The sequence below is a fragment of the Argiope bruennichi genome, chromosome 9, assembly GCF_947563725.1.
Source record: "Argiope bruennichi chromosome 9, qqArgBrue1.1, whole genome shotgun sequence".
Classification (NCBI taxonomy): Eukaryota; Metazoa; Arthropoda; class Arachnida; order Araneae; family Araneidae; genus Argiope; species Argiope bruennichi.
Genome location: NC_079159.1, coordinates 29,950,445 through 29,976,787, shown reverse-complemented (window position 1 = coordinate 29,976,787; position 26,343 = coordinate 29,950,445). Strand labels below are relative to the sequence as shown.

The 26,343-nt window shown below is 27.1% G+C and overlaps 1 protein-coding gene across 2 annotated transcripts; it reads right to left on the bottom strand.

The window, feature by feature from the left end:
• Positions 1–384: 384 nt before the first annotated feature.
• Positions 385–25,835, bottom strand: LOC129984615 (ribosomal protein S6 kinase delta-1-like). Of its 2 annotated transcripts, XM_056094538.1 has the most exons (16): positions 25,532–25,835; positions 25,166–25,201; positions 24,197–24,314; positions 22,384–22,499; positions 19,561–19,691; positions 14,390–14,805; positions 13,027–13,332; positions 12,171–12,292; positions 9,672–9,818; positions 8,859–9,368; positions 7,492–7,727; positions 7,341–7,378; positions 6,970–7,059; positions 5,799–5,881; positions 2,628–2,723; positions 385–1,919 (listed from the first exon to the last, which is right to left on the bottom strand). In XM_056094538.1, exons 1-16 carry the CDS (start codon positions 25,628–25,630, stop codon positions 1,794–1,796), a joined length of 2,670 nt encoding a protein of 889 aa, XP_055950513.1. In that variant the 5' UTR covers positions 25,631–25,835; the 3' UTR covers positions 385–1,793. The 2 variants fall into 2 exon arrangements, 1 of the variants encoding a protein (XP_055950513.1); XR_008785509.1 differs by lacking the exon at positions 385–1,919 and having other exon boundaries at positions 2,668–2,723; positions 7,330–7,378.
• Between the last annotated feature and the right edge of the window lie 508 nt (positions 25,836–26,343).

Here is a 26,343-nt window from a genome sequence, read left to right as displayed (position 1 = left end):
TAATGCTATGCAAGGTATTCGAAGACTTTTCCAAGGTTCACAATTTTACGTGGAGGATGGTGGATAATTGGAGAGTATGTGAGAAAGTTTCAGGGAGACTACTCCCCAATTTTTTTATAGTAGAATATCAGCTGATATTTTTGAATTTAAAGGAGAATCAGCAAATTAATTTTATAAGAGTAAAACATTTAGAATGATTTAAGAGCTTATTATAAGTAAGCATCTATTATTAATTAAAAAGAATATTCATAATCATTACAACACATAATGTACGAATAATAAAATACTTGGCATTATAAGTAATAAGCAGTTATTTATTTTTTTAAAATTTCATTTGTAATCATCAATATATTTTTAAGAATTGAAAGAAAGTAAACAAAAAAAAATAAGATAATTTTTTTTATTACGACACATAAACACATCTTCATAATAATTTTTTAAAACAAAAACATTAAATACAAAAATATGCCTATATGTCTAACTAGGCATTTCTGTCAAACTATGTATAATGCTTTTATAATGTGTAACATATAAAAAAGTTCATATTCGAATGTTATATATTTGTATAAATTAAAATAAACTTATATATGTACACTCTACCACTTTAGAAGACTTCCTTATATAGTGAACAATAAAAATTTACAAATATTATTAAATCATTATATTTAAATTTGTACATGAAGGTAATTTAAAACATAATTTAAAAATTATATTGCACAAAACATCAATTATCCAACAAATATTGTGTGTTTAAAATTGGAATACATCCCATCTGGAACAGTGGCAGCTCGTCAGTTCAGAAATTATCAGTGCTGCAAAAAATATTTTTTAAGAAATTGCAATTTTTTTTAATTGCTACTTGATTTATAAGTACCATAAATTTTTCATTTCAAAACAATATATAATTTTTTTTTATTTCAAGCATAATGATATAAATTTCTTGTAGTTTTGTCGTGTGAATGCTGAAGTGAATATCAAAACTTCTCCTTCGCAATTATCTTGAACCAATTATTTTGATAATCCTCATAAAAAAAGAGTACATGAAATAAGATAAAATAATTGATTTACAATATTTATCATTTTTTACATTTAATAATCTACAACAAATGATTTCCCATAAAAAATTTCATTCTAAATAACATTTAAGATCAACGAATACCATTTTGGAATAACCTTTAACAAAAGAAAAACGAAAATTCGATCAAATAGAAAGTTTTTGTTTAAGCTAAAGAAAATAATAATAATAAAAACAAAAATACATTTTTGGAAAAAAAAAAAAAAACTTAACAACACTTGGTTGAATTTTAAACCATGTCTTCTGCAGCTTTTGTTCCTCGAAATTAAATTGAAGAAAAAATTGTGTTTATCTTCAAAACAAACAATTAATTATGTGCGCAATGGGCTGTTGAGCAGATAATCTTAACCTGTATTTCTTTTATTTGCTGATTCATTTTCTGTTTCGATTTTACATTTTTATTGCTTTCCCCCATTTCTGTATTAATTATCGAACTCTCAGAGTGATAAAATAAGCAAAGAGCAATGAACTCTCAGAATGCAAAAGTAAGGAATTTCAATAATAATAATAAAAAAAAAACATGACTTAAAGTAATACCAGGGTGTGCTGCTGTTCTACAGCCCCGATGGACGAACCACCACTGATTTGGAACAAGGATCCCTCTTTATAAAGGAGTGGAATGTAAAAAAGCATTTACAAAAATGTAAACTTGTCTCTAAACAAACAGCATTTCCAATAGTAAAAAAAAAAGGAAATTGTAACAATTCTAAAACATAAGTCATCTCTGGTTGTTATCAGTCTGTAGAGATTTCCAATCAATATCACGGAAAATGGGATGACTTTTTATTTCTTCCACTCCATAAATTCCAGATCCAAGCCTTTCAGTGGGATTGTATTGCAACAACTAAAATAACAAAAATCACTATCAGAACATTAGCATTCTTTTATATATATGAAATCTAATTTAGTTGCAATAATATTGTAGATTATCTATAAAAAAATATAAAATAAATTATAAATTTTCATTCAAGTACTTTTTTTAACATAAAAATAATCACAGTCCCACGAAAAGAGTAAAATTATTAGAGAAAGTTAAATAATTTGATTAGAAACCCCCTCTCAAAAATGGAATATAATAATAAAAATAAATGCTCATTTTTGTATTTATTGATAAATTAAAAATTAATTAAAGTAATGAGCTATTTATAAAAATATTAATAAATAATTACCATTAATATTATAATAAATTATGCTGCTTATAAATAAATGAAATTAAATCATGATATTTGAGATATATACTCCATTTATTATTATAAAAAAAAAAACTACAGTGTAAAACATAACATTAAGGATTTAACAACATAATGCTAATGCAACATATCAGACTAATTCAACTACAGGAGAGTGCTCAGTAAAGTATCCTTTTTTATTTTTTATTTAGCACTTCTACATTTTAGCATATGCAAGATATACCTGTTAAAATATAGAATGCAAATAGACAAAAAGATAGGCCTTTTGCATAACTTTTAAAATTTATATATATATTTTGTTTGTATTTATTATGGACATAAAATGTAAAAAAAAATTAATTTAATATAGTAAAATTACTTACTTTAGAAATAAAATTTTTGGCATCTGAACTTATTTCATTAGGAAAATTTAAAATTGTATGTCTTGTTATTCCAGTGGGATGACAGGATATAAGAGACTGTAAAACATAATATTATTGAAAAACGCAAAACAATAAAAAGAAAAAAAATCATAAAAAAGTTTTATGTATCATTAGTACTGTACTCTTTTATAGTATTCTTCATAAATATAAAACACTTTGCTAAAGAGCTCTTTTTTTTTTCTTCCAGTTTTAGTAGCTTCACTAGTAAACAAATAACCTGTAGTCATTATTCTAATATCGGTATTTTTTCCAGCCTTAGATTTTTAGGACAATCAAAAATAAGCAACTAATGTTTTTGCTTCTTCCATTACGCTGCTTTTGACAATGTTTTTCATTAAATGTTTAACACAAAAAAAAGATACCATTGGTTCAGATGTCTGAATTTTTTAAAGAAATAGCTGAAGAATATTAGCAATATAAGAAACTTATTTTAGAAAGAATCAATTTACCCTGACAGGCATTTATAATATTATCCCTCATGGCAAATCAAAGAAAAGATTTTTTAAAATTGAAATTTATGTATTTATGTTGTCACAAACTTTTAGAGTACTTCCACAAACAATGATATTTTATACCCAGCGGAGAGAACAGGACTTCAATGAAAATTCAGAAGAACCAATAACTTTAAAGAAATGGGCAAGTCTAGCAGGTCTATCTTTAAATATTTTATATAGTGCTCTTAGAGTAACAGCTACTTTCCATTCAGTAGACTTATGTTTACACTCATAAGCTCAGTGGATTATGTGTAGTCTACAAGTATCTGATCTAAAATTGTACAGTCATTTTCACACAGAATTTCTTCTTTGACATGTTTTCAAAATTTTAAATTTACATTTTGTTTATCCATACAAATTTGTAAAAGGTAACCGCATGTGCAAACTTGAAATAAGTGGTATGCCTTGAGAATATTGAATTTCAATACCTTGTAGAGGTTCTATTGTTTGATACAAACAAATACCTTACAATAAGATCCATTTGATTGTGAAATGTGTTTCAAAGCTACGTTTACATTTTTTTTTAGCTGTTTAATGATTTCTTAAGAGATTGTTGGGAAAAAAGAGCTGATCCGTAATAAATAATGTACAAAACAAAGTACTTTCTTTTTGGCTATTTCACTATTATTGAACATATGCGGAAATATTTCCAATATATCAATGAATGCATTAAAGGGCGAATGTGAAGCAACAAGTTTTTGAGGCCCATAGTTCGAAATCGGAATATTTTCGGAGATCAAAATTGACGTTTACGAACATGGCAAAATATCTCCTTGTATTCTTTTCAGATACAACGTCTAATATCAATTATAATTTTTTTTTTGAATTGGCATACAATTTTGTATTTTTTCCCTCTTTTAGCATGACTAATAAGTATCCGTTTTCCCTTATTATTTTCTTATAAGTGAACAGTACCCAGCAAACAGATTATATAGAACTTCTAAACCATTCAGCCAAATAAGGTTCATATTTTTATCTGTCCAATCTGTATTAAACAAACGGATTTTGAGTAGCCTATTGTTTTAAAAAAAGTCTAATCTATTTCGAATAAGCTCTCAATTTCTCAATTAACCCTTATCGTGGCAAGATGGTTTTTTGAAGAACTATACAAATTTATTTTATAGTGGTAGTATATTTTATATATAAATATATATATACATTTATATATAAAATATATACAAATATATTTTATAGTGATAGTATATTTTTATAAAGTTGTATGTATGGTATACTATACAAAATGAACATAAGGGTTAATAAATGAACCATTCAATAAACTCACGGGTAGTGATTGCATACAACCGTGATGCGTGCATAGATTGAATGCTGCTATTTCCGCAAGTGAAATTATTCTAATATATCAAGTAGTTATAGCAGTCTCGCACATCTTCATTAGCTGCAGTCTGAGAATCTCATGAAAAGAGAACAACTGTCTCTGAAATCGAAATTAAAACTGATCTATATTTACATAGAAAAACAGGGGAATGAGTAGAAAAGGGACGAATTTCTGGGATTGCACAATTGTTTTGTTTTTGGTGCTATGTCAATGATTATTATTCTTGCAATATTCAAAGATTGGAAATTTTTAGATGGGGAAAAAAAAGTAGAAGAAGAAGAAAAAGAAAAAAAAAAAAAGAATAAGAAACTTAAAATTCCATGTGTTTTCCCAGTTTTAATAGAAATTTTCAAATTTCACTGCATTCTCCATTTTTTTAGATGATTTTTAATTAATTGTATTTTTTTTTAGTTCTCTTGGTGCTATGGCAACCCTGAGAGAAATATGATCGAATATGCAACATACTATAAAGAAACTTCACTGTAAATTCTTTTATAGCAACTTCTCCCATATTTGATGTATCTCTTTGGTGCACTAAATTCATCCAGCTGTATTCTTATTTTAAATTGCGTGATCAATCTGCGTATTTTTCTTTAAAATCACATGAAAAGTTAAACATATACTTACCAGGCATAACTTAAATAAATTCTTCACTTTTTATAACACTTAAAAATTAAAATGCGGACATTTTTTGAATCGCAATAACTATGGTATTTCATACTGCCTTTTCTGGATCACTATTCTAGCATTTTAATAAATGGCAATACACATTGTTGAAGAAAATAACGCTTAGTGAGTGGAAAAAAGGCCCACCAAGCATTATCTTAATATGTGCTGGAACCCCTGGATCTAATTCACCCTGGATTCCTTCACTGATTTCCCCCCCCCCCCTTTAGTTGGGTTTCTTTCTTGATACATTCAGTAAACAAGCCTTTATGATCACACTTTTGAATTATTGTATTCAGCATGTGGGGAAAAAAAAACTTTTTTCGCATCTCTCAAGAAAATTAAGCACTTTTAAGGTACTGAAAACTTGGTTTCAAATTTAAGGACATTTTAAACTCTTTTCATTATACTACATACCCTGAAGAAGTATTCACCCATAATTATTGGGATAATTATGGGATATTCACCCATAATTATTTAAATATTATAAAATCAGGAAAAGCAATTCAGGTGAGCTATTTTGCTGAGATAATCATTTTTGTTAAAAACATACTGTTATTTTTTTGTGTTAAAAATAACATTCATTGTAAGATTTCAGTAAAATAAAATATTTACCTGGCTCATGAATAACTCAAACAAAACAGCACCGAGACTCCACCAGTCACAGTCGGGTGTTACAGGTTGCAAACTTCCAACTTCTAATCAACATATTGATAAAATTAGAGTTGATTAAAGGGGAAAAATATCTCTCTCTATTTAAAATATACAAGCAACTATGAAATTTTTGGCAAATAATAAAGGCAGCTTCCTAAAACTGCAAAATGTTTTATAATGCCTTCGAAACAAAGTCTAACATACATATAAATGAAATGAATTTTGTTAAATTCCTTAAATTGCAAATGAATTTTTAAAGAAATATCTATAATGAAAATCCATTTTAAATATTGGATGGATGCATTATTCTGAATGCCCATAACAAACAAGATTAAAACTAAATAAAGAAAATTCCTATTTTGCATAAAACACTAATCATCATGAATACAAATCATTTGGTGTTTATAATAATTAATATTTATAGTTTCAAATAATGAATAAATACTTTTAAAAACTTTAAATCATCCAAAGAAGTAAATAATAAAAAAACTCTTTGATGAAAAATACTTTGTAAAGTTAATCTCATAATGAATTACAGTGTTAGTTCATAGAAATTTTCATGGACTTTTTAAGCCATCAATAAATGTTCAAGTCAAAACTTTATAATCTAACTTTTTCAAAAGTAATTTATCTTTTGATAGCATAAAAATGGATCTTACTACTCAATTTACATTTCAAGACCTTCCACTATTTCAGAAATAAGAAACTACATTAATTTTTTTATTTAAAAAAAGATACACAGAATAATTCAAAATAATCAACATACATTAACAAGTGAAATAAAAACTAATTCTATTGGTGGGAATATTTGGGTCAATTTAATTCATATAAATAAACATTTTGTTTAACAGTAATTACTCAAGAATGGTTTTATGATGAATTTTATATTTTTCAATGGAGGATAAAGACCAAATTGAGCTTTTCCAAACTTCCCATCTCCCCCTCCAAACTACACCAGTAGCAGGATATTTGATTCCAAGATTTAACATGCATTAAATGCATATAAAAGATGAATTTTTCATGGAATTAAGCTTCAGACATATGACCTTCTTCATATATAAAATATATTTATGTACATTAAAAGGAAAATTTGCGTTTGCAATGCATATGCAAGAAAATTTTATTCACTTACCTGGGGCACAAAACAAATTTTCTTTGGCACTTTCATTGATCACAAAATCAACATTATTAAACTGACTTTGATAAGTAAGCAAAATATGACCTAGGTGAAAGGGGGAAAAAATCTATTTATTGAGTAAAATGTTTTAATATAAAATCAATAAAGTCTGTGATGATTTAAGTATTTAATTTATGATCCTATTAAAAAAATAGCAGCTTGCAAATAGAAATAAAATTTATAATTTAAGAAAAGTATCAAAAATTAATAATGAAAACTTAGAAAAGACTGTAAATAACTTTTAAAGAAGAATTGGAAAGAGAAGAATGATTAAAAATAAAATAAACTGCACAAAAATATACAGAAGACAATTACATTTACTGTACCTTCTTTTCCCAATAAAATATTGTCTGGATGGAAATCTCTGAAAAAGGAAGATCAATTTTTAATGATGAAGAGATTCTTTAAAAATAATATAATTATTAATAAAATAAGATTAAAAAAATATTAACAAGTGTGTTTTTATAATTGACTTACGTCCAAATTATTCCTAAATCATGTAATGACTCAAAAGCAAGGATTATTTCTGCTGCCCAAGTAATAATGCACGACTCAGGTAAATAGCTCTTAGATGTTACTCGTGTTGCTGCTTCATCCAGTGCATTTAACAATTCAAGATTGGTTGCTTTTTGGCAATATGTTGTTTCTAAGCTACCAGTCGATGATGATAAACGGTTGCAGATACTCTTTTGGGGCTGTAGAAGGCTCATTTGCTGAAAGACATTATGGTACATACAAGTTCATAATGCACATTATTAAAAATAAAGCAGAACATTATATATATATATATATATATATATAATTTTAGTAATTTTCTAAGTTATGATTATTTACTGTATTTACTGTTAACTTACATTTCATATGAAAATTAGTTTTTTTTTAGATGGTCTTATAATGAATAAAAATATTAGCTATGAATAATATTAAAGCATATTAATTTTCATTTTAATCAATAAATGAAATAAACATTGAGTATGCCTAATTAAATACAATAGAAATAAGAAACAGAATCAACAATGATTTCACTCATTTGTAGCCATTGATTCCTGTATTGAAAAGCATGCTGCTTATAAAAAAAGTTAAAAACTTATCAATGACATGAACAAAAAAATCTAATGTGCACTATAAATTTGTGTTTTTTATCTGATATTCTGAAATTTAATAAGAATTTTATGATTTAAAAAATCGTGAATTAATATCTACAAATCAAAGTATGTATATGACCATAAACTACAGTTATTACAACCAAGAAATTAACATTGCACAGAATTAAATTAGTAAAAGCAAGAATACAAAGAATAAATTTTAACAGAAAAGTAACCTGGTAGAAGAAGATATGATTACTTAATTTTAAAATATAGGGGGAAAAAAAGAATAACTATCTGCCATTTTTAATGCTAATTAAACTAACCTGAAATTATAAAATAAATGAACAAAAAATTTTTATTTTCTTCCAAACTAATGTGCTTTCACAATCTACATGTTAAGAGAGGCATCTTTTTTTTTCCACATAATATTTTTAGAATGCATTTTCAACTGCAACATTTTATTAAAAAAATTATGTTCTAGAACTGCAATTTATTGGATTTCTTTACAGTAATTAGTCAATCAAGAACTTAAAATGTATGGCAATATTCATTTACTTTGACTTTTTAAAACAAACTTTTTTTTTTTACATTTGAATTTAAGTGATGAATAAAAGAATTAATTTTAAGAATAAAAAAAAAAAAAAAAAAATCCAACATGACACACATATAAATATATTTACTTTAATTCACAATACTTTGCAATATTATTAAGAATTACAAATATAAATTTCATTGCGATATTAAAATTGAACTTACTGTATTAATGTCATTTTGGATTTCATGTGAGGCAGAAATCTTTGAAGATTTCTTTGAATTCTTAGAAGGCACAGGTTGCAATTTGTGATATTTTGCAAGAGAAACAGTTTCTTCATTATCAACAATATCTGCATATTTTTTAAATAATGCTACATAACTTGAGGGACACTTTTCTGAAGGAGTAAGATCAGAGTCAACAGAATTATTAGTATTCACATTTTCAGTAGTATTTCCATCTGCTACTTTTTTACCAGAATATATATTACAAAGTTCAACTTTTGCTTTAGATTCCACAAACAAACATGTGACATCATTATTAGGAGAAAGAGGACTTCTCTGGACAAATGAGCTCACATAATCCCAAAGACGGCCTCCTGTAGCATATTCCAAGATAAGAAACAGAGCATAATCCGTTTCATATATTCGATACAACTTCACCATAAAAGGCACATTCTGAGGAACTATTTGAGCTGCACCATTATTTTGAGGATTGGGACTTTTATATAAAGTCTGAAAAAAAAAATGAAACAAATTTTTTTTTGTATTAATTCATGCATAAAAAAAACTGATAAAAAATCTAAGATGTGCTTGATTAAATATTCAAAATTGCAAATAATTAAAGCTATGCTTTTAAATTTCTATGATCATTTTAAGTATTCATATCAATAATTTTTTTAATCAAAAATTGGGTAAAAAAGTTAGAGAAAAAAGCGTTAACCATACATGATTGAATTTAGTATTATAAATAATAATATAATTATAAATTATTGAATAAGATATTTGCACGTTATTACTTTGTAACATAATATTTACCTTTACAACAAATGTTTTATCTGTAGAAACATCTAACACAAGTAGAACTTTACTTAATATACCTAGTACTTTATATTTACTCAGTTCTTGAACAGATCCTTGTAATTTTGTATTTATTTTCACTGGAGAATAAAACATTGGATTGACCTAGAGATATAAAGTAAGCAATTAATTAATTTTTTTAATCTGATGTGAAATACATGGCAAAATATATAATAAATTGATCCAAGCAAAATCTTAATTTGTTAGGTTTTTAATTCAAATAAGGTAAGAATTGTTGAAAATACAACATTTTAATGATTACAAATAAATATGTATTAAATAATTAGAAAAATGAAATAAACTTTTTGTTACACTTACAATCAAAATTAGCATTTCCATAATAGTTTTGATCACTATAAGCAACTCAATGAAAAAAAAAACATTTTTGCTTATTACATCTACAGATATAAAAGCAAGCTATTTTAAATGACTTCCTGTAAAATTACATAATGATCAGTCAGAAGGAATGACTGTAGCACACAGCTAATGTTTTAACCATGAGAGGAACATTCCATTTAACAACTATTTTTAAATTCTGCTCCTCAACTTTATTTAGGTAAACAAATCTTTACTAATAACATCAGTACTTGGATAGAAGTGGCAGTCTGAAGGAACAAAAAGGAGTTTTGAGATGAAGAGAATATAATGGTATAAAGTGACTATTATCTTCAATTCTCTTATTATAATTCAAATGTATAATCTAAGTTTAACAATCTCTATCATTTTAAAAAATCAAAACAACTGGCATTTAATCTAACGATAAAATAATACATAAATATTTGATTATGTAGCTTTTTAAGAATGATTTTTGACTATGAGAATGAATTTTCTAAAATCATTTCAAAATATCAATAAAATTTTGTCTTTTAGTTAATATATTAAAATTATAATAGTATTTTCATTCTAAAAATTGTCAAGATGACAGAAAAATATGAAACTAAATTCCTGATGAAATAATGACATCATTTAAAACCATGCAATGATTAGGGGATGAAAACTTTTGCCATGGTTTTTAAAAAAAGTATTACTTTGAATTTAGCGCAATATCTTGGTAATGTAATGCACATTTGACGATGATACATAACAATGACATTTATCAAAAGAAATACATTTCTTGTAAAATTTATGATACATGAATTGGATGCAATGAAGAATCAGAGAAACTAAAACATCAAACAAAATTCTCAAATCATACCCTAAAGATGAAACTCTAATCACAACCTAAATAATGATTTTTAAAATTTTAGAGATAGGTTCCAATTTGAAAAATGTTTTGAATTATTAAACATACAGCTGAAAAAATTACTAAATCTAAATTTTTATGCAGTTCATATCTAGTAAAATATTCTGGAGATACTAATATTTTATATAAAACAAGGAAGATTCACTGTCAAAACTGATTGAATTGCGAATCTTTGAATTTCATTCTTTTAAGTCAGTCAACAATTTATCAGAGGAAGCACAGTTCATTCATGGGCAAGTGCTCTTCAAGCTGACCATTTAAACAGTCTTAAATAATGATATTTAAAGTTTTATTAATCGATTTTAAATGTGGAGTTTTGGTACCGTTTTTGTTTAAAATGTGAATGTGACAAGAATATTTTGCTAAATATGACTAATAAAATCAAGAGATTATACAAAAATGTAGACTTAGTAACTTTTTCAACAAAACATTTGATTCAAACAGCATAAAATTGATTTATTATGTTATTTAAAGAATTTTTCCACCTAGAAACATATGCCTATCTCAAACAATTTAGAAATCAGCAAATGCAGAGTATATGCATTGCATGCAAACTAAAGGCTTTGCTTCAAAAAAATTAAATCCTGTTTTGAAATTTTATCATGAAATATCAAGGATGGATTTCCATTTTTATTTATCATAAAATGTTACATTAAAGAAATTATACATAACTAAATTATTTCAAACCAATAACCAATATTTTCAACTAATTTATTGTTCTATTGATAGCAATAATCTGGTGGCAGCAATAAAGAACTAATTTAGTCTGCATAAATCAAAATTAAAATGGTAGCAGAATTTAGTTACTGAAATCTTGTTTAGACAGGATAAAAGGATAGCAAATTTATATTACTTTATTCTTTTAAAATCAATAAATGAAATTAAAACTATAAAGATGGCTAGATATATTTAAAAAGAGATACAGATGTAGATACTAAGTAGACAAGAAATAAAAAACAGATCAAAAGACTAGATATTCCTCTGGTAATAATGTTCGAAAAGTTTAATACAAATGAATATTTTACAATGCTACACTTATAAATTTTTTTGATATGCGTAATCAGTGATACATAAAAATATTAAGATGAAATATCAATATTACAATGAAAATTATATATATTCATTATCTGGATTAAAAATGGTATCATATTTTATACAATTGTTAAGTCAACTGAAAGTAAATTTACAAATATAAGAACTGAAAAACTATTTACCATAGTAAGCTTTTCATTCAAATTTGTTTTAGGAAGCTTAGTTTCATACAATTCTTCAGCTTTCACAAGATAAAGCATTATTCTCTTTTTAACTAAATCTTTTAAATCTGGATTCTTATCTTCTATAAATGAGAAATAATATTTATTAGAAGTTAAATTCACATTTTTTTTGAAAACAATACTAATGCAAGAAAATAAAAGCATATTAAACAAAAATATAAAGAAAGTCAAGGTAATAAATATAAAATAAGGATTTTAATTTTTTTTCTTCTAAAATGTAGTAAATTATTTTTTAATCAAAAATCTGGGAGTCTAAGTAAAAATTGTAAAAGCATGACATGCTGATATAATTGCTCTAAATACATTGGAGCTTGAATCATTTTCCTAATATATTATAGCTATTAATGATCCTTTAAGATTTTTCTATTTTATTATTCATTGTGGTTTAGATTCGAAATCAAAAAGTTTTCAGTGTCTCACAGTTTTCTGATATATATTTTTTTTATGATCTCAAAATTTATAACTAAAAAAATATTTTTTTCTCTGTTTTAACATTCTAAAAAAAGTATGAACATAGTTTTATTTATACTATTTTTATATTTAGTATGTAATATATTTCAGAGCACCTTCATAAAGAATAAATTAAGATAATAATTTATTCTTCAATTCTTCACAAAGTAATTGCTCAAAAATTAAACAAATCAGGCAATCTATTGCTAATTATATTCTGAAAATATTAAAAAACTGCACTGTTATAATCTGAGAGTGAGTAAAGAATTAATTGTAAAAATTAACTTATTCAAATATAAGATATATCAAGTTAAAGAAAAGATATTAAAAAGATAAAAGTTTTTACTTTGGTATCCATGCAAAAGTGAATCAATAGCTTTCTTATACATTTCAAATGCCTCTTGATATTGACCACCAGTTTCAGCTTGTTGTGCTGTTTCAATATATTTTGAGGACTGCTCAACATAAGAAGGACGTCTAACAGAGTCTTTTTTATAAGAATTTGGTGTCATTGCAAACCTATCATAAAAATAATCATCTTCTTCCACAGAGAAATTGTTTTTATTTGTTAAGGGATCAAATTCTGAAATATATGATGGTTCTTCAGCTACAGGTGTTGGAGAATCAAATGTAAAATGATTTTCTTTAACATCTGCAAAAAAATAAAATTTGAATCAAGAAATGTTTAGGAAACACAGGTATAAAGTAATTCTTAATCTTGAGTAGATTTATATTAAAATAAAGCAGAATAACAATAATTTCATAAATATTAATCTGATAATAAAACTATTTTAAGATAGTAAAAAAGTCATACACAGTGTGTTACATGTCTCTTCTAAAACACTTTCTCCCATATTATCTAATTAAAGGCTATACAGTTTTAAGAAGAATATATAAATCTGGATAGATAAAAACTATGTAAATAAGAAACTTTAAAAATTTGCAATTTGTCATTATTAATTTAGGAGTTAATGAATTAAAATTTTCATTAATTTTGAAAATTAAACAGGATTTTATGATATTAATGTAACATTTTTAAGAATAACTATCAAGATTTTGCACATATTGGTATATATAAATAAAAGGGAAATTCACACATAAATAGCTTATAGGCTATATAAATCTAAATTAATCCATAAATCACAAAATTTTGCTCAGAAATATCGTGAAGTATAAAGAAGATTTTAGTGAAAAGTTTATGATAATTAAGTAAATGGTTAATTAAAAAATCACATTTCTGTACACATAAAAGATAATTTTATTTTTATTATTGTCAATTCTATTAAGTGAAAATATGGTATCATTTAAAATAATTTTATTTATTTGTCTCTCTCTCTCTCTTTATTTTAACATATGAGAATTATATTAAATTATTTAATAGTTAATTTTATCTATAATAACCCAACCTTCTGATAAAATAATTTTTTAGGCAATACATATTTGAAGCATACATATACATACATCTATAAGCATACTTATTTGTTTGCAAATGCAGAAGAATAAGAAATGTTTCATGAAGTTTTTATGATGATTAATTAAGTAGTTAATTATATTATAAATAAAAAGAAACCTAAAAATAATTTCCTCCTCAACAACAACAGGCATATCAGTTAGTCTATAATAAAAGAGTGATATTTGTTATAAATTTTGAACCCTTTAAAATGAAATGATGCCAAACACACCACAAATATAAAGCTATTGTTACTAACCTGTATTATTTTCTCTTTCAGAATGGCTGTCATTCCTAATTTGAGTGCAATCTTCAGGAATTTCACAGTCTCCGAAAGGTGTAGGGAATTCTAATATAGTTTCAAGGTCTCTTTCATTATCAGCACTGCTACAAGACTGCAAGGCAGTTAATAACCAACTATTGCATAAATTGTCTTGATTTTCTGAATTATTAAGTCCTAATATATCACTTCTACTCTGAAGTAATGGATCAAATTCTGCTAAATTGAGTGACGGTCTAGATACAACACTATCATCATCGGTGAAAGTAGTGCGGTCATCATCATCATCTGTGCCATGGGATCCCAAACTGATAGCATCAGGAAGTTGGTGATGTTGCCATATTCCACCCAATGCTGGAACAGGTTCTGGATATCCATTATCTTGATTGGCATTGCTGATAAAATGAATTTCATTACTATAGCAATATTATTATTATGAAATGTTACAACATATAAATTTTAAAATAGCATGTAAATCAATACAATGAATTATTAAAATAACATTCAAACAACTGTTAAACAAAAGCTAATGAATTAAAAGCTGGTGAGGTCAGCTTGATGTTTTTTATTAATTAACCAAGTTAAAATATTTTGTTCAAGTCAAAAGTTTCCTCTGATGTAGATCATCCAAGTTTCCTCTGATGTAGATAATTTGATTGATGAAAATGACAAAATGCTTCAATAATTAATTTACTTTCACAGACACAGTTAAGTTGTGTTTTCCTGTTTCTTTTCTTTCAAAAGCACACTTGTAATTTCTTTATTAAAATGCAAGAGTAGCAAATCAGATTTCATATACAATTGCTCATCAATATTTCTGGCTTTCCAAATGTTTGTCAACTTGAAATGTTTATTCAAAGTATGCAAGCGAATAGTGTTTTGTCTCTACAGTTTGGTACTTCACAACTGACTGCCTGGAGTGCATGCTCATCACATAATATTCTTTCTTAAAGCAGAACACATAAGTTTTTGAAGCTACTAAATATTTCAAATTTTTTGGCCAATCAAAAGAGTGAAGTTATATATATTTACTGCGTTTTCGATAAGAAGTGATTATTTCATTATGTAATACAGTAGACTCCCGATTATCCGCGCCTGCCACACAAAGGTTTTATTTTATTTTTTTTTCTTTGTACAAGCGTAAAGCAAAGAAAATTAAAATGTTCACAAAACTGAGTGAAACGTTAAATTTGCTAACATCGTGCTTATTTATGGCAAAAATATCCCAGGCCTTCTCGGAACTTTCCCCTCTGATGAGTAATATGTATTACATATGTATTAATTTACATATGTATTAATTTTTCTGTGTATCCTTGACGCCGCTCGTAAGTAGAAAGAACTTTTCTGGTTTCATTAACAAAATGCATTTTAGGTTAGTTTTGAGTGATATACTAAAATATTAAGTGTTAGTTAAAGATTTCTTGTTGTTTATTTTACGTTTTATTGCACATAAAACGATTTTTCAAAGTTGGAATGACTGTTTTCTCTTTTGCTATACCCGTTTTCAGCTTTTTTCGGATTATCCGCGATTTTTGTTATCCGCGGCGGCCGCGCCACCCAATTCCGCGGATAATCGGGAGTGTACTGTATTTATACTTACTACTAAAGCCTTTTTGGAACAATTGTAAAGCACAAATATTTAAATTAAGAGGATGAAAAAAAAATACTTGAAACTTTTTAAGATTAATTAATTCTTTGACAGTTAGATCCTGTTACAACTGGTTGTGCATTGAATTATAACTACATTTATGTACAATATTGTCTTAATGTCTCATCTTCGTATTATTATTACTATATTCAGTTTTTTTAAATCTAATCTTTTAGAAAGAATTTATTTTTGAAGAAGACTTTATATGCTCTTCAATACAATATTATTTAAATAAGATAGTATTTCATATCTAAGTGTGTTGTTTTTGATACTGAGCAATATATACTTACTTTCCTGAATTAATTTTATTTTAAATAGGTGTATTAATATCTGTGCTCATAGTATAATAGGCATTTATTAAAATTAAATTTGGTTGAAATCCACTAGTTGGTTATTTCCCTTCAAATTGCTAATGGATTCCAAATTATCATGTCAAAAAGTAGGGAGACCATTAAGGTAAATAAAGAAATGAAGCAACTATAGTTTAAAGATAAATTGCTTAGTTCAGAAGAGTAGCGAAGATAAGCAAGGAAGGTATGTTATAATCCAATTTATTATTTATGCAAAACTAGTAACATATTAAAACTACATCTGTTCCAAATGATGAATTCAAACGGTCTAGTTATATAAGAATGAATTTCTAAATTAAAAATCTAATAAGATTTAGATTATATTTTTCAATGTATTTTAAACACATAAGAAAAATATGTTTCTTACAAACATGTTTTTTCCCCCCGTTTTCTGATTTGCAAACATTGAAAGACATAACATTTGCATAAAATTTTAGTTCATTTAAAAAAATAATTTATTACGACTTTCATTACTGTCTCCAACAGCCTTCTTTCCATGAACTACAATATGTTAGACTATGCCAAGGGTTAACATTTAATATGTTATTTTTTCAATCAAATTCTAAAAAGGAGGAATTAAATTTGATAACATACAGAGGTAATAAATTGTTCCTGTATTTGTAATATCTGTTTGAAATTTTTGTGAGATATACTGCTAATTTATCATCTATCAACTGCCCCCCCCTTCCCGATTGTGAAAGGTAATATTTCTGCATTTTTTTAACATCTCTCTTTATTGCTTACAACTTACACACACACACACACACACACACACACACACACACACACACACACACACACACACACACACACACACACACACACACACACACACAGTGTTTTTTTTTTAACTAACGGTACTCAGAGACCTCCGTAGTTTGAAGCCCCAAAGCCACCAGATTTTGTATGGGACTATTGGTGACATGGAAAAAAGGAATCCACACACAAAAAAAAAGTTCCAAAAGTCGCCGATAGGGTAAAATGTGGCGCTTCACACTTTCAGACAGGGAAAAATTTGCATACAACATGGAGAAAAATGTAAAATGCAAAATCCCAATTACGTAGTTGGCACTAACGCCAGTATTTTGAGTTATAAAAAAGAAGCGGGGCTTTCAAAATCCTTTCAAGTATCAGTTGATTTGTAAAATGGACCTCACTTTAGCATAGCGTGCATTACTTGTGAAGCTCTTTTATCTTAATCAATCCAATGCAGCGGCCACTCTTCGGAATTTAGAAGTCGAAACAATTTACATAAAGGACTTCTATCAATTAATGCAGTAAAAGCAATCATTAAGAAATTTGGAAAAAAAAAAGAAAAAAAGAAACAGTTTTTTTCGCAACTTGGCTTGGTAGAGGACGGAAACTGGTATCGGAAGATACGATGACATATGTTGCGATTGCAATCGTTGAAAGAAATAAGATGAGCACTACTTTTAACAGCATTTCACATTGAGTTGTCCGACAACTGGATGTTAGTGCTTCAACAGTATGGAAAGTTTTAAGAAAATTCCTTCAATTTTATCCATATAAAATTAGCCTTTTGTATGAATTAAAACCTACAGATTATGACCTTTGATTAACCTTTGCTCCGACATTTCTTGCCAGGATGGAGGTTGACGAGACTTGGCCCCGACAATTCTCTGGGGTGATGAGATCTATTTTTATTTGAATGGGACTGTTAACACTCAGAATTCTAGAATTTGGACAACCTCATGCATTTCAAGAAATCCCACTCCATTCTCAAAAAGCAACTGTTTGGTGTGGTTTTACAGCAGATTTTTATGATTGGATCATACTTTTTTGAGATTATTACTCAAACAGGACAGCAGACCTGTTCTGCAAATGCTCAAAGATATCATGATATGCTGAGTAGTTTTGTTATCCCACAATTTCAGCAAAGGCAATGCTTAGATAAAATTGTCTTTATGCAGGATGGAGCACCACCACATATTGGTACATCCGTCCAGCAACTGTTGCGCCATCCCTTTATAGAATCATTAGTCGCTGTTTTCGTGTTGCATGGCCATCTCGCTCCCCAGATCTAACCCCATGTGCCTTTTTTCTGTGGGGCTATTTAAAATCGAAGTTTTATCTTGGTGGAGTCTCGCACTTATCAGTTTTAAAGGAAAACATAACACGGGCTGTTATGAACATGCCCCCTGAAATGTTGCATTCAGCCGTAGAGAGTATGGTGTACAGAATGCAATGCTTAATCGAAGAAAACGGAAGTCATATTGAAAATAGCCGATGTCTTCCCTGGGAAAGCGATTCTACTGAATAAAAACAAAAGAACAAAGAATAAAAAGAAAATCAAATAGAATCTCCTCTTTTTTTTTTTTTTTAAATTTGCAACCATTTACATTAGTTATTTTTCCAAATAAAGCATATTTGTGGTAAAATTACTTCTTTGTTATTCATTTATCTGTTTACTGTAGCTTTTAAAAATTTTATCGTGCAGTGAAATTAAAAAAGAAAATAGATCAAAAGCGCCACATTTCCCTCTATCGGCAACTTTTTTGAACTAATTTTTTTTCTCGCAGATTCCTTTTTCCCATATTGTCAATAGTCACCGTACAAAATTTGGTGATTTTGCGGCTAATAATTCAAGCTACAGAGGTCTCTTGAGTACCATCAGTTAAAAAAAAAAAAAAAAAAAAAAAAAAAAAACACCTGTATATATATGATACTTTCAAAAAACAAGAACATACAAATAATTATTTCTTTACATTAATGTTGCATTGTTTTATCAAAAATTATACTCTATAAAAATCATTATGCAGCATAAGGAAAAAAAAAGTATAATTTAGCTAGGTTAGCTAAGCATTTCTTTTGGGAACTACACAAGAGAAATTTCATCCTTTAAACTATGGTCAAATGTACCTGAGCAGGCCCTTCAAACCTTAAATCAATGTAAAAACAATTGATTCTGAATAGCAAATTTAATATGTACCCACATTTGTATACACAATGGACCTAGAAAATTTGTGATCAAAGAAAGATGACAAAGGCGAAATAAAAATTCAATGTTCAACCATGAGAGCTAAGACACAATTTTTTAGAAAATAAATTGATTTGTAATAATCATACTTTACAGAAATTGCATTCAATAATCACATTATTTAAACTGATTCATAGTCTTTCAGAGAATCTACCTTTCCTTTCCAAGTTGTTTTGGTTCTTGAATTTCAGGGAATTGCAATATTTTTTGTGGTTGGAGAACATTATCTGTTTTCTGTTCCACTGGCTCAGCAGTTTTCTTAAAATCTTCAACATAATGTCCATCCTAAATTTAAATGTTACTATTTCATTACTGCATCTTTTCTGGAAAACTACATGTAAGCCACTATTTTTTTAGATAAATTAAAACAATTTTTTCAAAATACATAAAATACAAAACTGTTCAATAAAAAAAATGATCATAAATTAACAAGAAATTGTTGCTAGTACCAATTCCTCCAAATGTTGATGAATCAAAATATTAAATGTACAATGCCCTTATCCCACCTTTCAGTCCTTTGTCTTCAAATACATACTAGAAGTATTTTTTGAATATTTCTTTACAACTATTTTCACCGCTTCTACAAATGTCTTTGATGATAAAAAAAGAAAAAAATGTTTTTCACTGTAGCCAATTTTTGAAATTGGGAGAAGTAAAAAAAAAAATCGCATAATGCTAAAAAGGTGGTGTTAGGAGTATAAGAATGATGGAAAATACATATGTCGTTAATTTTTAAAAGATTCTCAACAAAATTGGTAATTGATATAGCCTTAGAATGTTTTCAATAAGGGCCGGGATAGCCTGGTTGGTAGAGCATTGGAATATGCGCCCCTTAGGTTGCGAGTTCGAATCCCGCTAGCCAAAGATTCTCCGCGTGCTTAGTGTGATGCACATATAAATCTGTCATGGTCACAAAATCCTAAATGCCGAGAGTAATACCTCTGGGGGTACTGTATCAGGGCTGATCGTTCTCTGATTCAGGTCTAAATTACAATCTGTGGATGAGTGAAAGAAATGCGTGAATGAAGTTCGTCCCGTAAAACGGGTTGTGACATGTGTGTAGCTAAGTCATTCTCTTAGCCCTAGATGGCACTACTACAAAAACAAGAGACACTCCTCCACTGGCTTAAAATCGCTGTCTTTGTAACAGTGGGCTTATCCATTCCAAGGGGCCATAAGAAACAACAACATGTTCTCAATACATTTCTATTCCTCCAATTACAATAATATTTGGTGGTATGAAATGCTAATACATCATTCCTCAAATATTGAAAAATGATTTGACAACTTTTCCAACAGAACCAACTATTATTGCCTTCTTAATTGTTGGTAATAGAAGAGATTTTCTCATAGAACTACATTGTTATTTTACTAATGGTCCCAATGAAGCCAACTTTTATCAGCATAATTTTTAGAAGAAACATGGAATATTTTATAGCTTTAGTTTTAAATAATTTGATAACAAGCAAACATCTACATTTTATTTGGAAATGAGCAATTTTGGAACACAAACAAAAGTTGTGCAATTTTTCTGGGAACAAAGTACAAGTGATATCTAATGAAAAATTCAAACTTCATAATAGGCATTTCAATGATTATTACAACAGCTGTGTTGATATTTACATCTGTTAGAACAGTCATTGGAGCACCAAGATTATCCTTGTTTAAAATCAATTATTTTCCCTCTTTAAATGTTTGATACCATTAATGTGCCTTAGAGAAGGACACATTTCCCATAAACCTGCAGCATTACAAAGGGAAAAAAAAATTTTTTTTAAGGCAAAAATAAAATTTCAAAGCAGTATATTGCTTATCATGTGTTACATTAACTTTTGATTTAGACAAAAGTAAAACTATAACACATGACTGGTTGCCAAAGCCAAAGCAGTGTCATCATAAAAGTGAACCTGCACCATCTATTCTTTATTTATCACATTATAAAAGCAATATTAATCCGACTGTTCTTTATTTTTTAATCATGAAATTTTTTAATCATTTAATTTATGAACATTCTTTATTGAACAGCAATCATATAAAATACTGAGAAAATATTACACCATATAGAGAAGATTCAAAATTTGAATATAAATTAATAAAAATTCACTTATTTTGTAATAAAATTGATGAAAGGAATAAGTAACAATCATTTGCTAAATTATACAAACCAAAAAATTAACTCTGTGTACTTCTACATTAGTAATTTAAAATGTCAGCATCTTATGATCAATAACTGAAGGGATTGATTGCTAATTAGAAGCATTTGAACACAGTGTCTTTTTTTCCCACTTTCAACTGGGACTTAACATTTAATTAATGGCCTCATTAAACATTGTAGCACTGTTATAATATCAATAAATATTTCATTTAATTAGAAATTTTAACTTTTCATTTTAATGAATAAACACACATTTTAAATTATAAATGCCTTCCAGAAAAACCACCTTGCATTTCCTTTCAAATTTAATTTCTTACTATTATATCTCAAAATTCTTATCTATGCTTTGATGATATGAGAAAAGCCAAAAAGTCATAAACACAGCAATAATTTCCTTCAAATTTTAGGAGTATTTATGGATATTTAAATATGGATTAAAAATATTTTAATTTGGAGGCATGTATGGATATTGTAAATATCCATACATGTCTTTAAAATAAATTATTTATGATTGAAATGGAACTATTGTAATAAAAATATAGAGAAGAACAGACGGCGTTTGTACTCGTTTTGTGCATAAGATGAATATTTTGTATATCATAAAAAAATAGTTTTGTTCCTTTATAGGAATAATATCACAACATCAAACATATTTTTTAAGGAATATTATTGTCATTATAGATTTAAAAACTATAAAATATAAAAAAAATCTTAAAAGCAGATTTTGAAAGTTGAAGACAAATAAGCATCAGTTTATATACTTTTTAATGTTTTAAATGAAGCTTATTCATTTAATGTAGCTTATTTATTTATTAAAATTACCTCAAAAAATTTAACAAATACTTGACTGGTAAATAAAGGTGAGCAATTGGCTGCAAACTGAAGTAATCTTAGTGCACTTTGTCTTCTCTCTTCAATAACTTCAGGATCAAACCTACCTAAAATACTTATTTAATTAGTGATATTGCAAATAATAGAAATATAAATTCTCAAAATGCAAAATGAGCAAGTGAATTGAATCTGAATTTTGTTGAAAAAACTTTGAAAATATATGATACAACTTCTCATAAAATGTAGTTGAAATCAATCTTCTATCAATTTCTTCCAAAACCTAATCACAACAAATCCAGCTCAATATCATTCCCTATATATGGAAATATTTATGTTATTGCTGTATAGAAGTAATGTTCATTATCACCTAGAAAAGATTTTGTTGCCAAACAGTGCCCTCAACTGTATTTCTTCTTGAAATATTCAACCAACACAATTATCAATTCAAAAATTTATTTTCAGCTTTAAAATTGCTCACTATCAAAGTTAATACTGATTATATTAATTTAGATGGAACTTCGGATAGATTTTTCAATTTAAATTCCTTCAGCAAGCACTTAAGTTTCCCCCATGATTCAATGTAGTGTAGCCTTAATCATTTATTTGGAATGGTGGTGGTTTACTTTCCTATTAACAAGGCTCCAGACACTGTCAAATCATAAAAACAACACTCCCAGTAGTGAATGCTAGCAATATTTTGTAAGTGTCAAGATTCAGGTTTGATAACAATTGGACCTGCTAATGGAAAAGTAGACTTTTCCCATCTTTTCTTCATTGATAATTAAGAAACATATACTTAGCACTGATAGAAAAAGATAAAAATTTTATAACAGATGATCAACAACTACAAAAAGAAAACTTACTACTAGTTAATAGCATATTGTTTAAAGTGCAAATCAGATATGATGAAATATTTCAATGCAAAACAAATCGAATATAAATTAATAAGCAGGTTAACAGATTAATAAAGATCTATATAAGACTCAAGCCTCTAGTCTAAAATATCATAACGTGAAAATATTGTAAACTTTATTTTTCCATAAAGAATGAGTAAGAATTTAAAAAATTGTCAGTAAGAATATATGTATAGTGAGAATATAAATGCTTTGTAAAAGTAAGAATTGTTTTAAAATGAGCACACACACAAAAATAGATTTAAAATTGTCACAATACATGTAAAAATAAATCTAATAAAAAACATAAGTATTGGAATAAAATATATTTAAGAATTAAAAAAAAAATGTTCAGGGACTAAAATCAGCATCACTAAAAAGCTAATTTTTTATATTTTAAAATTATATAAATATGATTTTTGTACAATAATATGCTCCAGGTTCAATGATACATATGCCGTTTAGGAAAAATGTTAAAATTTTGCTTTGTTCTAAGTTAAAAATCAAATAAAAATTCCTTTGTAGTGAACAAGTAACTTCTATCCAGAAAAAAAAAAGTTCAAGCTAAATTTAGCAGCTCTAAGTCAAATTATTTGTTTTAAATAATATTAAATGTTTTTTTCATAATGCCTGTTTTTTTTCAGCATGCCATCTTATAAATATTATTATGGTAATAAAAACAAAATGGTAGGGAAGCATGATTACTTTTATAACAGATATTTTTTATTACACACAATGAGGGTATGAATTGTGTGCAAGCAAAAGAATAAATTATGGAAGATTCAGAAAAAGTACTTATTACCTATAAATAATTAGGAAATGTCAATGAATAATTTGGGTTAAACTGCTGTAGAAATTTTCAAAAATATATGCACCACTTAAATAAAAAAATTTAAAAAATAAGCTCTTACCAAAGAAATGAGTTTTTGCAAATGGAGGGAAGGGTTCTTTTAAATACAGGTTCTGATGCAAAGTATTCAGAGCCTTGTGCAGTTTCTTAAAATCATTATATCTTTTCCAAACTGTAACCTGTAAAAAATTTATATTATAAGAACAAAAGATTTTTAAAATAAGATTCATTAAATATTGTGTTACTTTAATACAACTAATTCATAAAGTAAAAAATTTCTTTTGGCCTAACAGTTACAGAAGATAAAATATAAAAATATTAAATGTAAGTGAATAAGCAAATACTGCAATACTGGATTTAATAATTCTTAACCTTCAATAAATCATAGAAAGAGGCAATAATTTTCAAAAGGTATTTAATGTTCAAGGCACTTTTTGATCAATATATATAATTGTGTGTGTGTGTGTATAAGTACATAATTTTTTTTAATCAAAAGGCAGATACAAAGACATTGAAGAGATTTTCGATTTTTTGATGTTGTTTTATTTCATCTGAAGGAGGCACACATTATGAGCAAGCAGGAGCGATGAGCACACACAAAACACAGAAAGAAATGAGGGAAAAGCTGATAAACCTTTTATCCTTGGTCTTATATACTGTGATGTTTTAATAGGGATTTTCATCGCATGTCAATCAAAAAGCAAAGGAAACACAGGCATCTTTTAGAAGAATTTGTGAAGTCCGCAGTGTTTTGTCTCTTCACTCAGAGTATGGGAACGTTTAGGCTTTTAGCTGATTCAGCAATTTTACAATGCTTCTGTTGAATTAATTAAATAGAAAAAGTGGAATAGGACCAGGAAATAAGATAATGTTCTAGAATGAAGTTAATATGGGCTAAATTGAGCTAAAAATTAAGAAATTAATTAAGTTTAAATTAAATTTTAAAATTTTACTATATATATATATTATTGCCTGACCAATCAATCACTTTTCAAACCAAAGAAATTAATATTTACAACAAAAGAATTACCTCAGATACAGCTTCAACGGAATTTTTAGGATATACCTGAAACAGAAACATAATTATTTAATCAGCATTAACAAGTAAAAGAATAAATACAAATAGATTTTTAAAAACTCCACACAGATCATTAAATATCACACAATTGAACAAAACAAAAACTTATATATCAGTAGCAAAAATAGTGATTTTCGAATAGAAAAAAATATGATGGAAACAAAACATTCTCTGAGTATTAAACATCACATTTATATACATTTTTTTAATTTAACATTTTTTTATGCTGGTAATGATTTTCTTTAAAGAATCAACAAATCTCAAAACAATTTTCATGAAATGTTTCAAGTCTTTTCAGAGCAAGTATTCAATACATACTTTTGAAGTTACTTTATACAAAGTATAGCCTTTCTTATGTAGAACTGGATCGGAAACGTCGATAACTCTGACCCACGGATCTTTAGCTTTTTTGGACATTTTGTAAGGATTACGCAAGTTTTAAATGTGGAATAATTCTTTTTTATTTTAAATATAAAATTTCTGCAGATAAAATTAAATGGATGATTTTTCTTTATTACTTAGTACATTCTTAATAACAGATTAATTCTAGGAGAAATTATGGATAAAACGTAAACACCGCAAATTGAAAGAATCCAAAACAGAAACAGTCTGCTACAATTGCACATACTTATTTCATTTCATTTCAATCATTGTAGGATAGTATGACGTTAATAAGATTGTGAAATGCTTTATGAAATGTATAGTTTTGAAATTTATTTTTATACCAAAATTAAATGAAACCTATTTCTTTATGAATGCAATACGTGTATTTTTATCTGAATCAGTAATTAAAAAGATTTACTGATTTTTCATGTCATAATCAAATTTGACACTGGTAAAAAAAAAAAAAATTAGAATCACTCTTATCTATGCAAATGAATTTTCACTTTACTATACACAATAATTCTAAGTAATTAATTAAAATGCACTGTTTCAATACCCATGTTCGTTTTGCTAATGTGATGATAGAACAGCATTGAAACTTTGAAAATTATTTTTCAACAAATTAAACAAAAATACATAAACTTGGATCTTTTTACAAATCACGCAATTTTTGATAATAATTTCGATGCAGATTTCAATGCACATTAGAGTCAAAATTTGAGGTGGAAATTAAAATAGTAAAATCA